We start from the raw sequence: 12,081 nt of genomic DNA, 5'->3' as shown, positions 1-12,081 counted from the left end.
ATTCTTTGATTGCTGATACAAGGTATTGTGCCATGCACAGTTCATAGCAAAGGGTGGCCCTGGTTTCATGAAATCTGTGTGCTCACATGCACTGTAGCATTAGTTAAAGGGACAGGGAGAAGATATAGTCTCAGTTTTCCAACTGTTGCCAGCTCAGGATTCAACCTCAGGAGGTGTTATGATTTGGATCATAGAATCACAGAATCACAGCATGGCCTGGGTTTCAAAGGCCCACAGCGCTCCTCCAGTCCCAACCCCTGCTGTGTGCAGGTCGCCAACCAGCAGCCCAGGCTGCCCAGAGCCACATCCAGCCTGGCTTTGAATGCCTGCAGGGATGGGGCATCCACAGCCTCCTTGGGCAACCTGTGCCAGTGCCTCACCACCATCTGATCATATCCCAGATCTGTTCAGATCAGAACCCAAGGGTAAAGCATAGAGAAGGCTCAGGCACCAGGAGGTGGTAACCACTGGCTGGAGCTGTCAGCAGTGTCACCCTTGGTTGGGCTGCTTCTGGCCTGTGTAATCCAACAGGATGAGGAGGAAGCTGAGGCTACAGCTGTAGAACAGGTCTGGGTTTCATTTCAAGTCTGCTGCAGATTTCCTAACCAGGTTCCAGCCTGTAACTCAGAGATGATGCATTCCTCCTTCATGGAGCTGCACAAGACCCTGTGTTTGAAGGTTTCAATACTGATTGAAGATCTAAGAGAAAAAAGGCTGTGTAAGAACAAGAGCATATGCTATGGATCTCTTTATGTATATGAGAGGCACTGTATTTATATATTTCAAACCTGGCACTGGGTTACATTTTCATTCCCCAGTACAAAGGCAAATGCATTCCAAACAAAGCAATGTTGTTTCAACAAAGCAAGGGTTGAAATCTCTCCAGGGCTTCATTCTGTCTCATTTAGATCGGGCATAAGATCTTAAAGCAGAGTTTAGTGGTCGGCCGATCATGTTCCTCTGGGAAATGACAGAGTGGTAATTCAAAAAGGGTAGTGAAGTACAGCATTGTCTTGGTCTGCAGGACTGTTCTTCAATAAAACCAGAGGCTCACCCGGCTTACAGGAGAACATTTTGTTCCAAAGGAGCTGTGGCTCTTCACTAAACAAAAGAATTCACCTCCGGCTAGACTTGGGTGTAAAATGAAAATGTTCTTGGAGACAAAATGTCTTTGTGAAGACAGTATTTCCATGATTCCTGCCACGGCTGCCTGGGCATATCTAGCAGCTGAAATGAAAGTTAGGACAAAAGGTATATCTTCAGGGCACTGGTTCTGCCTTGGCTGTGTGTTACGAATTTCCTTCAGGCCTGGGAGAGGGTTTCAGTTCAGACAGAGAGCCTGTAGGAGATCAGTAAGCATGTCTGCATGCAGGCTGGCACTCACCCACTCTGCACTGAGGACCTGGAACAGATCACGAGTAAACCTAATCTTTCAGGACTTTCCCAAAAGATTTTCCTTGGAACAAACAAGTTCTCCCACATCTGTCACAAGTGATTAGGAAAGAATCCCCAGATCTAAATACAAAGACTTAGGAAATTTGCCTCTTCCCCTCCAACCTTTTCCACACACTCAGGTAAGTTCACAAAGAGATGCAGTAGGTTATTTGGAGGGGTAACTCATGCCCAGGCTGTTTAACTCAGGTGTTCAGGTATGGCCGTCTCCCATCCAGATGAATTCTCTAGGCAAGGTATAGTCCATGCTGTGCTTCTTTGTATGAACACACAAAGAAATCCCCTCAGGCTGTGCAGTTTTGGGGCACATTTATTACAACATTATTTTCCTATTAAAAAAAGCTTACACCATGTCTCTGGGGATGGTATACACTGCGAAACACATGAAAATAGAATGGGCTGTGTGAGTCAGCTACCTTCCTCACCTACCTTCCTACCTTCCCTTATCACCTTCAGATCAGCCCAAGTATCAACCCTTAGCTTGGAAAGCACGTTTTGGTCTGCAGACTTTTAGGCAAAGCAGCAGCCAAATAAGTTGTACAGAGGTGCTCTCTTGCACTCTGCCCAGTCAGGGCCTCCTGCAGATCCTCTCCCTTTCTCACCCACATACTGCTTGCCAATGAAAGCCAACATTCCCAGCTATGCTCAAGATTGGAGAAGACATTTTACATTTTTTCTTTGTTTCTTGCATTAAATATTATGAGTCTTCTATGACACAGAAATCTTGTATGGACTGTAAGGCTTAGCCAAACCTCGCTCTCGGGCAGCCAGATGAGGAAAGATGTAATCACCCCATTTCAGAGGGAAACACTGCTGTGACAGCCCTTTGAGAGGGACGACCCCACTGAAAGCATCTCATGGCACAGGTTGAGGATAACCCAGCTTTTTCATTAAGCAGCCCAAGAGGAGCCACACAGTGTGGGCAACAGAGGCCTGTCCATTGCTGGCTGTACCACGTCTGTCAGAACCTGAAATCTCATTGACTCATGTGTACTGAATTTCCAGACCTGACTCACTGGCTACAAGACCCATGAGATTGCATGGTTTGTCTCATATTTTTCCTGGGGAAAAAAAGAATAGTATAGTATTGTAACATAACTACATTTGATTAAGAAATATTTGAATCGGCTGGGAAAGCTCCAGAGCATACACATAAAGAAATCAAACAAATTTCCATCAGCAGAGAACAAAAAAGTCCCAGTTTTCAGGATTTCTTTCTGTCAAGTTCTTGGTTGCCTCAGCCTTTAGTTTTAAGGCAAATGATACACATCCTGTCTCTTCTCTTTTGCATCACTTAGTAGCTGCTGAAGCCCTGAAACTAGATGATCGTCATGGTCCTTTTCAACCCAAGCCATTCTCTGATTCTGTGATCTCTGGCTTATTCTAGGGCCACGTGTCAGGAAATGCAATGGAGAAAGGTACCAAGAGCAGATAAACAGATGGTTTTAGAGAATGTGCTATCCAGTTCAGAAGATCTGCTGTGTAAATGGAAATACATCCTCATATAGTGCAAAACCAACCTGAGAACTTGTTGCCATAGCGGTTAAGACCAAAATCTCTTCAAAGAAAAAAGAAAAAAAGGGTAAAGGGAAAGAAAAAGGAAAGCAGCTGGGCTGTTTACAGTACTAATAGGAACACAATAAGAGCGTTTAGAAACACAATAGTTTTTACTAAGGCAGGAAAATGGAAAACAAGACTTTCAGAGGAATTAAGTGCAGTGGAAGAGCTATCTGCTTGGAGATAGGAAACACCTTGTGGGTTTCTCTCTGGGACAGGTAATGGATAGACTCAAAAAGGTAACTGAGCACCAACTCTACTTCCAGATGCAATTGTTGTCCATTTGAGCCTGATCTTAAATCAAATTTGATAGCCTAAATGGTGTAAAAGGTGAGTGTGGGCAATGTAAACATCTCTTTTGGGCTAAAAGTCTGACTCATTAATGGCACATCAGGGAAGTTTCCTGTGGCAGAGCATGACATTGCTGATATTGAAGGGTTGCAGGTGGCTTCCTCTGGGGCAGCAGTTACTGACCACTCATGGAGGCAGCGTGGAAGACGAATCACTTCTGATCAGCTGCAGTGCTTCCACTTCCTCACTGTTTCTTCTGGCTCTGTTCATGTAGTTGACATTCTCATTTTAGTTTCATAGAACCCAAACCTGCTGTCCAACCAGTTCTCCATCCTCAGCAAGGTGCTGGGACATATATATGGATGGAGAGGAGAAAATGCCTACAGTAAGAATGGCAGTCTTAAGCAGAAGAGAATTTCCTGCTCTGCCTTATTTCTGTGCTGCAAAAAGGTAGGAAAGATGATTTCTTCAATTGAAGAAGATGCATCAGAACAAGCAGAGGGTAAAGGAGCCATCAGAGGGCTGTGTTGGCAATGTCAGCTGATGGGGAAGATGAAAGTGGGTTTTGCCCCTGGCTCCATCGTGGGGCTCTGCCACGCATTTCGTTTTTCATATGTTCCAGTCTGGCCCCATGCGCTGCAGCCTGAGTGAGGCTCATCTGTGCAGTGCTTTGAGCACAGCAGGAGCAATGTGTTAGGCAACAAATGCTGTCGAGAGGAATTGCCTGCTTCCCAACAGCACTGCCCCTCTTAATGCCTACGTTCTCCTTCCTCCCTTCTCCTTACTGAGAGGTCAGCGCATCCATGGGGACTCTGCTGTTGTAGGAAGCAGCAGGAGCTCCAACAAGTCTGGATTTGACCCATAGGTGTCAAAGAAAGACCTCAGGTTCTTGGAAAATCTGGTCCCAAGTAAGTCTCACTGAAATTAAGCCAGGGACAAAGATGAAACAGCAGATGGCCCATGACAAACTGTGAGAACACATTTGTTCGCATGACATAGGAGTAAGTATGTACTCATAACAGACTGTTACCCAAGAAATTTTGAAACAACGCAACTCCACAGGAGTCATAGTGTGATTAGTCATGAAAAGGCAGTCCGAGCAGCCCTGGTGTGCTGTACCTGAAAGAAGGGACACAGACCCCGAAATAGAACAAAATAATAATAAAGGGAAAATAAAAATTAAAAGAATGCCAAGGAGATGCACAAGTTTATGGAGTCAGAAAATCTTTCTGTTGCTCCGAAACTCAAAAGTGAACTAAAATCTTCAGAGCAGCTCATGGATTATTATGAGGATTCTTAAAATGCAAGGAACCCAGAGCTGAAGTGACTCAACCAATAAACTTTCGATCTGACAGCAGAGGCAGAGTCCTTTTGGTGAAAGGTCTTGGCCTCCGAAACAGGCTTTGCCACATGCTCCATTACGGCACAGTTCTGGTAACCAACAAATATTTCCAAAAAAAGATTTATTTTTATTTTTTTTTTTTAATTATGGGAGGGATCTGTAAGTTGAGTTTCAAATCTAGAAGATTAGGACTGATTTGGAATGCGTTTTCTCAAATTAGTATTTCACACTAGACCTCTGAGTTTGGGTAGGCATATTTAATTACAATAAATCACTTGATTTTCCATAAAGATTCTGATATGTATATTTTCCATACGCTCAGGATAGAAGTGTGCTTTTCTTTACTTTAAAAATATTTAACAATAAACTTGCCTGGTGGTTTTATGAATTTTACATACGATCCTAAGCTTCTCACTCAAAAATCATACAAGTGTTCACAGCCCTTATTTACTTCGCTTCTTGCAAAACTGGGTGCTTGACACAATGTCTAAAATCAGACTCTGTTTGTGAAGCCGGTGCTGTGTCCAATAGTGTCTGTACCCAATGCTGAAGTTGCGTCCCCTCTCAGCTTGAATTGCACCTTGACTACAGACCAGCAGTGCAAACCAGCATCTCTCAGTACCCAAATCAAAACTGAGCAGCACGGAAGTGTTGGCTTTTGAGAGGCCAAATCCAGATTCCAGAAATGGAATTTGTCCATGCAAAAGAAGTACCACCCTTGCTTAGCTAAATGCTGCTGTTGGACTCTCATTAACCACAAGCTGTCAGGACTTGAGTTTCACTTCTCACAGAAGAAGGCAGGATTATTTATGTAGACTTTCTTGGGACGCAGCTGCAGTGCCAAATGGGAGTGCACACCCGTGTTTGGGCTCACAGGCATACACACACACCGTAAGCTTAAGAGCTGACTGAGAAACTCGATCAGAAAGGGCAGTGCACAAAGGTCTCCTGCAGGTTGCTGCATCACTGCAGAGACTGCATGACTCATTTCAGCATCTGAGCATCCTTTATCTTTGAAATGGATCACCTGATTGGTGATGACTCAGTCAGAGCGTGGTCACCTTCTAAACCTCCAGCTCATTTCTCGAAGTGCTGTGGGAGCCCATCTCCACTCTCTTGCACCTTATCCCTCATCTGCACGGCTTTATGCCTTTTCCTGGGAATGCAGAGGCAACACCATCCACCTACAGTTTCTGATACAATAGGAATTTATTGCAAAGAATTGCAGAATCATAGAATGCCTTGGGTTGGAAAAGACCTCAAAGACCATTTAGCACCGAGCAGAACCACTGGCAGGGTTGCCACCTCCCAGATTATTTATATCCAAATCTCCCAACTTCAACCGTTTAGTAGTTAGTTTGCCCAACTAAGATAGGTGACATGGTCCTACAAGAAGCAATGAAGGAGGAAGGACACCCCCTGAGCATGACACTCCACAGCATGATTGTCAATCCTTCTTAGGGAACCAAAGCTTGGGACAGTTTGTTCCCAGAGGTGCTTCTGTCTCTGCTGAAGCCCAGGAAGGAGCCTGGCTGGCTCCCACTAAATGCAAGATTGAACAGCTGAAGTGAGCTGAGTTGAATCCCATGCAGATGTCAGTCAGTGGAAAATCATGTCCTCGCTTTTCCCTTAAGGTTTCCCCCTCACAGACCTTTCCCTTTTTGGCTGACAAAAAACTAAGAAATCAGTTTGCACAGTTTGACTGCCAGGCAGATAAAATCAGTAGTCAAACAAAGGCAGCTAAGATAGCCAAGACTGTTTGAGAAGTTAAATTCATGTTCTAGTCATACAGATGAACTCATTTTTAAAAGTTCCAGCTTCCCCACGCTCACAGGGCAACCCATTAATCTTTTGTAGCATCTATCATCATGGGCAGGCAGCATTGCAGGCAATTCTCTCCTGGAGCTGCTCGTTACCTCTCCCTCATTACTGCATCACCTGGCCTATTTCCTCAGAAATTCTGATATCCTTAAGTTCTTAAGTCAGTGATGGCAACACTGAAGTATTTCCCTCTTACTTGCAAATGGGGAACACAAAGATGTGCAACTGCATTCTCTTCAAGAGATCCATGGTAAATCAGGAGGGCACATCTTATTTTTAGGCATCTGGAGCAGAAGTTCTCTTTTGAAATTTAGACATTTCCAGAACATGGCATCCACAGCTGAATTAGTCATCCAAAGGCATGCCCCATTTTCTTTATATTCAGCTGAGAGACCAGGATACTTTGAGAGTGCAAGACGCAGTTAGAAAGGGAGCTCGATAAAAGTTCCGTCTAGAACAGAAGTAGGTATTCTCATCTAGGCACCCTTTTTCCATAAAAGGTTGGACCAGATGATCTTTCAAGTTCCCTTCCAATCCGAGCTGTTCTAAAATTCCACGTTTCTATACTTATTTCTCATTCTAGCAATAAGGAGGTGATTCAGCTGCCCTGCTGGCAGGAGGCTGCTTTAGTGTCAGGTGTGCTACATGCCAGAACTATTTAATCCACAGCCTGTGAAGAAAGGCCATGGGATTATATGAGATGTAGACAGATAAAGCTGAAGGTGACATGAAATCCATAACGGTACATCAGTTATCCTAAGGGATGAGGACAAGCTCCCTCTGCCTGCAGCAGGAATAAGTAACTCTGAAGCTGTTCAGAGAGATACAGGCTGTGTCTAAGACTTCCCATTTCTTCACACTGGCATTGTTTAGAAGCATTGAATCCCATCCCAGGTTTTCTGGGTCACATATTAATTTTTCCAACTGGTAAAATTCCTGCCTTGAACAGTCAGTCTTTGTATGAGGAAGGAGGTACTGTGGACTGTAGGCATCTGTAACTGGACACACAGGAGAGCGAATGGCCATGCATGGCCGCGTTGTCCAGCACCCCTCAGAGTGAGCGTGCAACCAAATGCTCCAGGTAAGAAGGACATCTTTGTGCTGGAACTGTACAAAGAAAAGGGGGGAGGAGGAAGCAAAGAGCACAGTTGTGATGAGTTGCAACTTTCAGATAAACAAAATTGGAAAAGAAGGAGATAAGTAGAATCATCCAGTTTTATATGATAAGCAACTGTGTTAGCTTGCTGCCATGGTTAGGGGGATGACAAGGCTGTGGCTTGTTTATGCTGCATTCAGAAAGACTGAAGCTAAGAGGAAGAGCCTTTGGTGACCAGATTTTTGTCCAATTTTTGTTTGTCTTAGTTACTGCTCCTTGTATTTTAATCCTGATCATACTTCAACCATGCAAGAATCATGCATGACAGTCATTTGTCACAATGCTAAACCAGCTTATCTCAAAGTCTGTTGAGCTTCCTCTGCTCTTTAGCATATGGAAGAGCATTACTCTTGATTTGGTTTGTTTGGCCAGTGTAGACAGGGATTAGCCATGCTATATATGGACCATAAACACTGTTCTGGTTAACACTACATTTGAGCCAAACCTGAACCTTTCATCTCACTCTTTGCAAACTTTGGTGGTTTGGATGGAAACGGAACCTGGAATTGAACTGTGCTTTATTTTTGTTTTTGTTTAGAAAACCCAAAACCCAATCAGTAACAGTTTTGAAAACCAACTTCCAGCATCCTTAGCCCACCTCCAGTGAGCAGGAATCAATTGCCCGTGTAGGCAGGGACCTGGCACTGGGATGAGAGCCAACACATGAAGGAAGGAAACTGTTTCAAGCAACCTGCAGTAACTTTCCATAAGGATCACAGTGACATGAGGGCATGCCAAACGTTGTGTCTTAATCCCTCCAACCAACACGTGTGTCTGTTGAGTGAAAACATGGTGGTCTCATGTGGAACAAAGATGGACTTCTGTAGGCTGCGTGCTTAACTGGTTTGGTTAAGACAAGGAAAAGCCTTTGTTTGCTTTTCACCATCAGTTTGCTATCTGAAATATCAAACCAGCCCGTAATGGAAATGAATTTCTCACATCAGATTTTTTGGATGCCAGAAATAATAATAGTATGGTGTTAACGCCTCAGTATTATAGATAAATCTACTAATTTGTGTCTTTGTATCCACAGCAGGGCTTTAAAATTTGCACTTAATTGCAGCAGAAGTAGTTTTAAAATCCATTTGCCTTATGCTGACCATTCTTGTAGCATCTCACCACCTTCTGTGTAATGCATTCCCAGTGCTCAAATAAAGCTCCTTCACATGGTATAGTAATTCCATGTATGCAGACCTTTGAGGCTGTTGAAAAACTGATGTTTTCTAATGTGTTCCTCGCTTTTCAGATCATTATAAAAGTAGGATCCTCCTTACCATGCAGTATTTACCAACTGGGCACTGTGGGTACAGCACCTTGGAACACAGCATGCCTTGCCAAGTCTTTGCGTATTCCCCAGAGACTGCTCTATCATCCTACACTGTATACAGTGGATTTGATCCAAGAACAAATGTTTCTAATGAGTTCGGTGGAAATTGGAGGTCTACTGTACTGCTTGTAGACTGGTGTATTTGTCAAGCTGGGGTGCACAGCATGAACAGTTTCTTTCTCAGTCTCTGCTTTGTTGAATTTTGTAACTGAAACTGCTAAATACTTACAGGGAGGGATCTGTATATAAGTTGAATTGGGTAAACGGTCATGCTTCCATGCACAAAAACGTAATTATTGAAGACATTAAGCTTCCAACTAGCTTTTGCTGCTTCTGGTGTTGACTTGTCCAATCAAACCAGAATGCTGAAAACTGGAATCTTCTATGAAGCAATGATTAACTTTGCCTCCAGCAGGTGACATGCAGCCCCCACATCTCCATGGGAGATCTGAGTCAGTTAGGACACGACCATTCTGTGACTGGTCAGGAATACACAGTAGGTAATTCAGCAGTCAATACATGTCTACATGTCAGTGAGAAAAATGTTGAATTCTGCCCATGGGCAGAAGAATGAGAGTGGAACAATAATTCAAATGTTAAATTGCATGTTTCCATACCATGTCTCTTTGAGTTTGTCTCCTTTCTAGTTGTCCTGTAGAAAGCATCACTAGCAGCTAGTGAAATTCTTCCGTGTGTCAAAAATACCTAATCTCACTGAAGTTATGGCAACAGTAAATGCATAGAAGTAGCTGATGTTTATCAAGGCTTATGACATGTCTTCCTTGCAGACTCAGACCCTTGCACACCAGATGCTCCACCTGCTGCCACTTCTCCACCAACTTCAGAAGAACTCGGGCCTTTCACTGCCCCAGCATCACCCTCCTCTTCCTCTGATCCTGGTACTGCATCATTTTCACCACCGCTACCCCCTTGCGTTGCAGCCTTGCATCCCAAACCACCTCCTGTTCCACCACCACCGCCAGCTTCTGCTGGCACAGTTCACCCTGGACTCCCTGCTGTTCCTGCACCGCCTGCCTCTACTTCATCCCTGCACCCTGGACTTTATCTTCCAGTCGTCCCACCCGGCAGTGCCACCCACCTCATCAACTGGCTGCCTTTCTTGGCTTCAGCAACACTCGCCACCATCCGTGGGAAGGAGGAGGATCAGCCACCTGTAGGAACATGCTCCTTGGAAAGCGTGAAGCGAAGCAACAGTGCACCCCCACCGCCTTCCCATGATGACAACCACCATGCTGCACCCGTGGAAGACAGGGCTCCAGAAGATGCTTCCCTGCCAGCGGCTGCCCACGCCGTGCCCTCGAGCTCTGAGCAGGGATCAGCAAATGTGAGTGACATCCTGGCAGAGCTGCGGACCATGAACGGCCACCTGTCTGTCATTGCACGAGCCCTGACACAGCTGGCCTCATCGCTGGCACCGCAGCAGGGCACACGTGGCACCCCACCTCCTTAGTGCTGGATGGCCCATCCTGCTCACCAGGGTGACACTGGCCAGGGACAACCCACGGTGGAGATGAGGAGGAGGGAGACCCTACACGATGCTGTCCATGTGCTCTGTGCTGTTTCAATGTGCTCTGACAGATGCCAAGAAAAAACCCAATTTTTTTTTTTTTTAATTTGTTTGTTTATTCCCTCCTTGTAAACAGCTGCATATATTAAAAAAAAAAAAAAAAAAAAAAGTTTTTGTGGTATTGTTAATAAAACTGTTTCTATTTCTTGCATTTCTTTCAGATGTGCTCATTCCCTTCCTCTCACCCATGAACCAAATGAGTGCTTGCAGAAATCGGTGAGGTCTTGCACAGAAAACAGAGAGAATCTGAAGTGGTGAGAAGTTACCCATGTCAAAATGCTCCAAGAGGTGATGAAACCTCTCAGAGTAAAATGGGGAGACACAGATAGGAAATTATACAATAAAAACTGGAAAACAAATTCCAATTTCTCTCAGCCCAAGCTGCACACCGTAGCTCTGTTGAAGCTGGAGCACTTCCGAGTACTTTATTTCTCAGGGGTAATTTTAATTACCAACACAGATAAAGGATGTGATAAATTGTTCAAAATATCATGTGAAATAGTTTGATCTCAAGAGCTACTAAAGAATGTCCTCAGATTTTTGTCCTTCAAGTGGATGAACAGAAGGCAGAGAAGTGCTTGGCTGTCAGATTTACTTGCCACTGCTGATTAGGTTTCTTCAAGGGCATGAATGAGCCAAGTCTGTTTACAGCAATTAGGCAGATACATGTGGGTTGACCCTAACATTTCAACATCTTCTCCCTTCTGCCAAACTGTCTCTCCTAAAGATGGCACTGAGGGTGTGAAACCACAGGCAGTCCTCCTAGTGGATAGTCAGCACTAGAGGTGTGGGAAATGAAGGAAGTCAAAGAAGGGTTGGAAGGGACCTTAAAGACCACCTAGTTCAACCCTCTGCTATGGGAAGAGACACTTCCTACAAGACCATGTTGCATAGAGCCCCTTCCAACCTGGCCTTGAGCATCTCCAGAGATGGGACATCCACAGTTCCTCTGGGCAACCTGTTACAGAGGAGAGCTCTTGAGGGAATCTGGACTTCACCCCTACAAAATCTGTGAGCTGAAGAGCAGCTGGTGAGGTATCCTTGGCTGCTGCCTGGCTTGTCCAAAGCACTGGAGCTGGGAGCCCAGCATGTGGATGTGCTTGGTGCTGTGGACCTGCAGTGTGCACAGAGCTATTCTGTGCATCTCAGCCATGGTCTGCCCAAAGAACAAACATCCAGCATCCAAACCAAAATATTTTCCTGAAGATGGGCCAAGCATGGGGCCATCAGAGGCTGAGCCAGGCTACGTGGTGATCAGTCTTTCATCCCAGAGAGTTAAGAGGAACTGAGTGCTCGTAGCAATCAAGAGGAAAGAAAGCCTTCTGTGAAGTTCTGTGTGAGCTCGCCTTAATTTAGCTGTGCAGCTCTCAGATATCAGGATCTGAGGCCATCTCCCGGAAAAACCCAGCAGACAGATTGTTAGATAAGATAAAAGAGGAAGTATTCTGTCTATCTGCAAATATTTCTGTTACAGATGAGCCTAACCCACAAAGACTGAATGAATATACAAACTTCCCCAAAGCTCAGGTGTATTTGAATTTGAGGTT

General features: G+C 44.7%; 1 protein-coding gene across 1 annotated transcript in view; it reads left to right on the top strand.

Moving 5' to 3' along the window:
* The window catches only part of RUNX2 (RUNX family transcription factor 2), a 146,188-nt gene extending 135,651 nt beyond the window's left edge, over positions 1-10,537 (top strand). The window contains exon 6 of the mRNA XM_042883472.1: positions 9,735-10,537. Coding sequence (XP_042739406.1) covers positions 9,735-10,417 — 683 coding nt within the window. The 3' untranslated portion in view covers positions 10,418-10,537. The remainder of the gene's footprint in view (positions 1-9,734) is intronic.
* Positions 10,538-12,081: the final 1,544 nt, after the last annotated feature.

This window comes from Lagopus leucura, unplaced genomic scaffold (assembly GCF_019238085.1).
Source record: "Lagopus leucura isolate 7727_CA_CO unplaced genomic scaffold, USGS_WTPT01 Super-Scaffold_100038, whole genome shotgun sequence".
NCBI lineage: Eukaryota > Metazoa > Chordata > Aves > Galliformes > Phasianidae > Lagopus > Lagopus leucura.
This window is presented reverse-complemented; position numbering and strand designations above follow the sequence as displayed.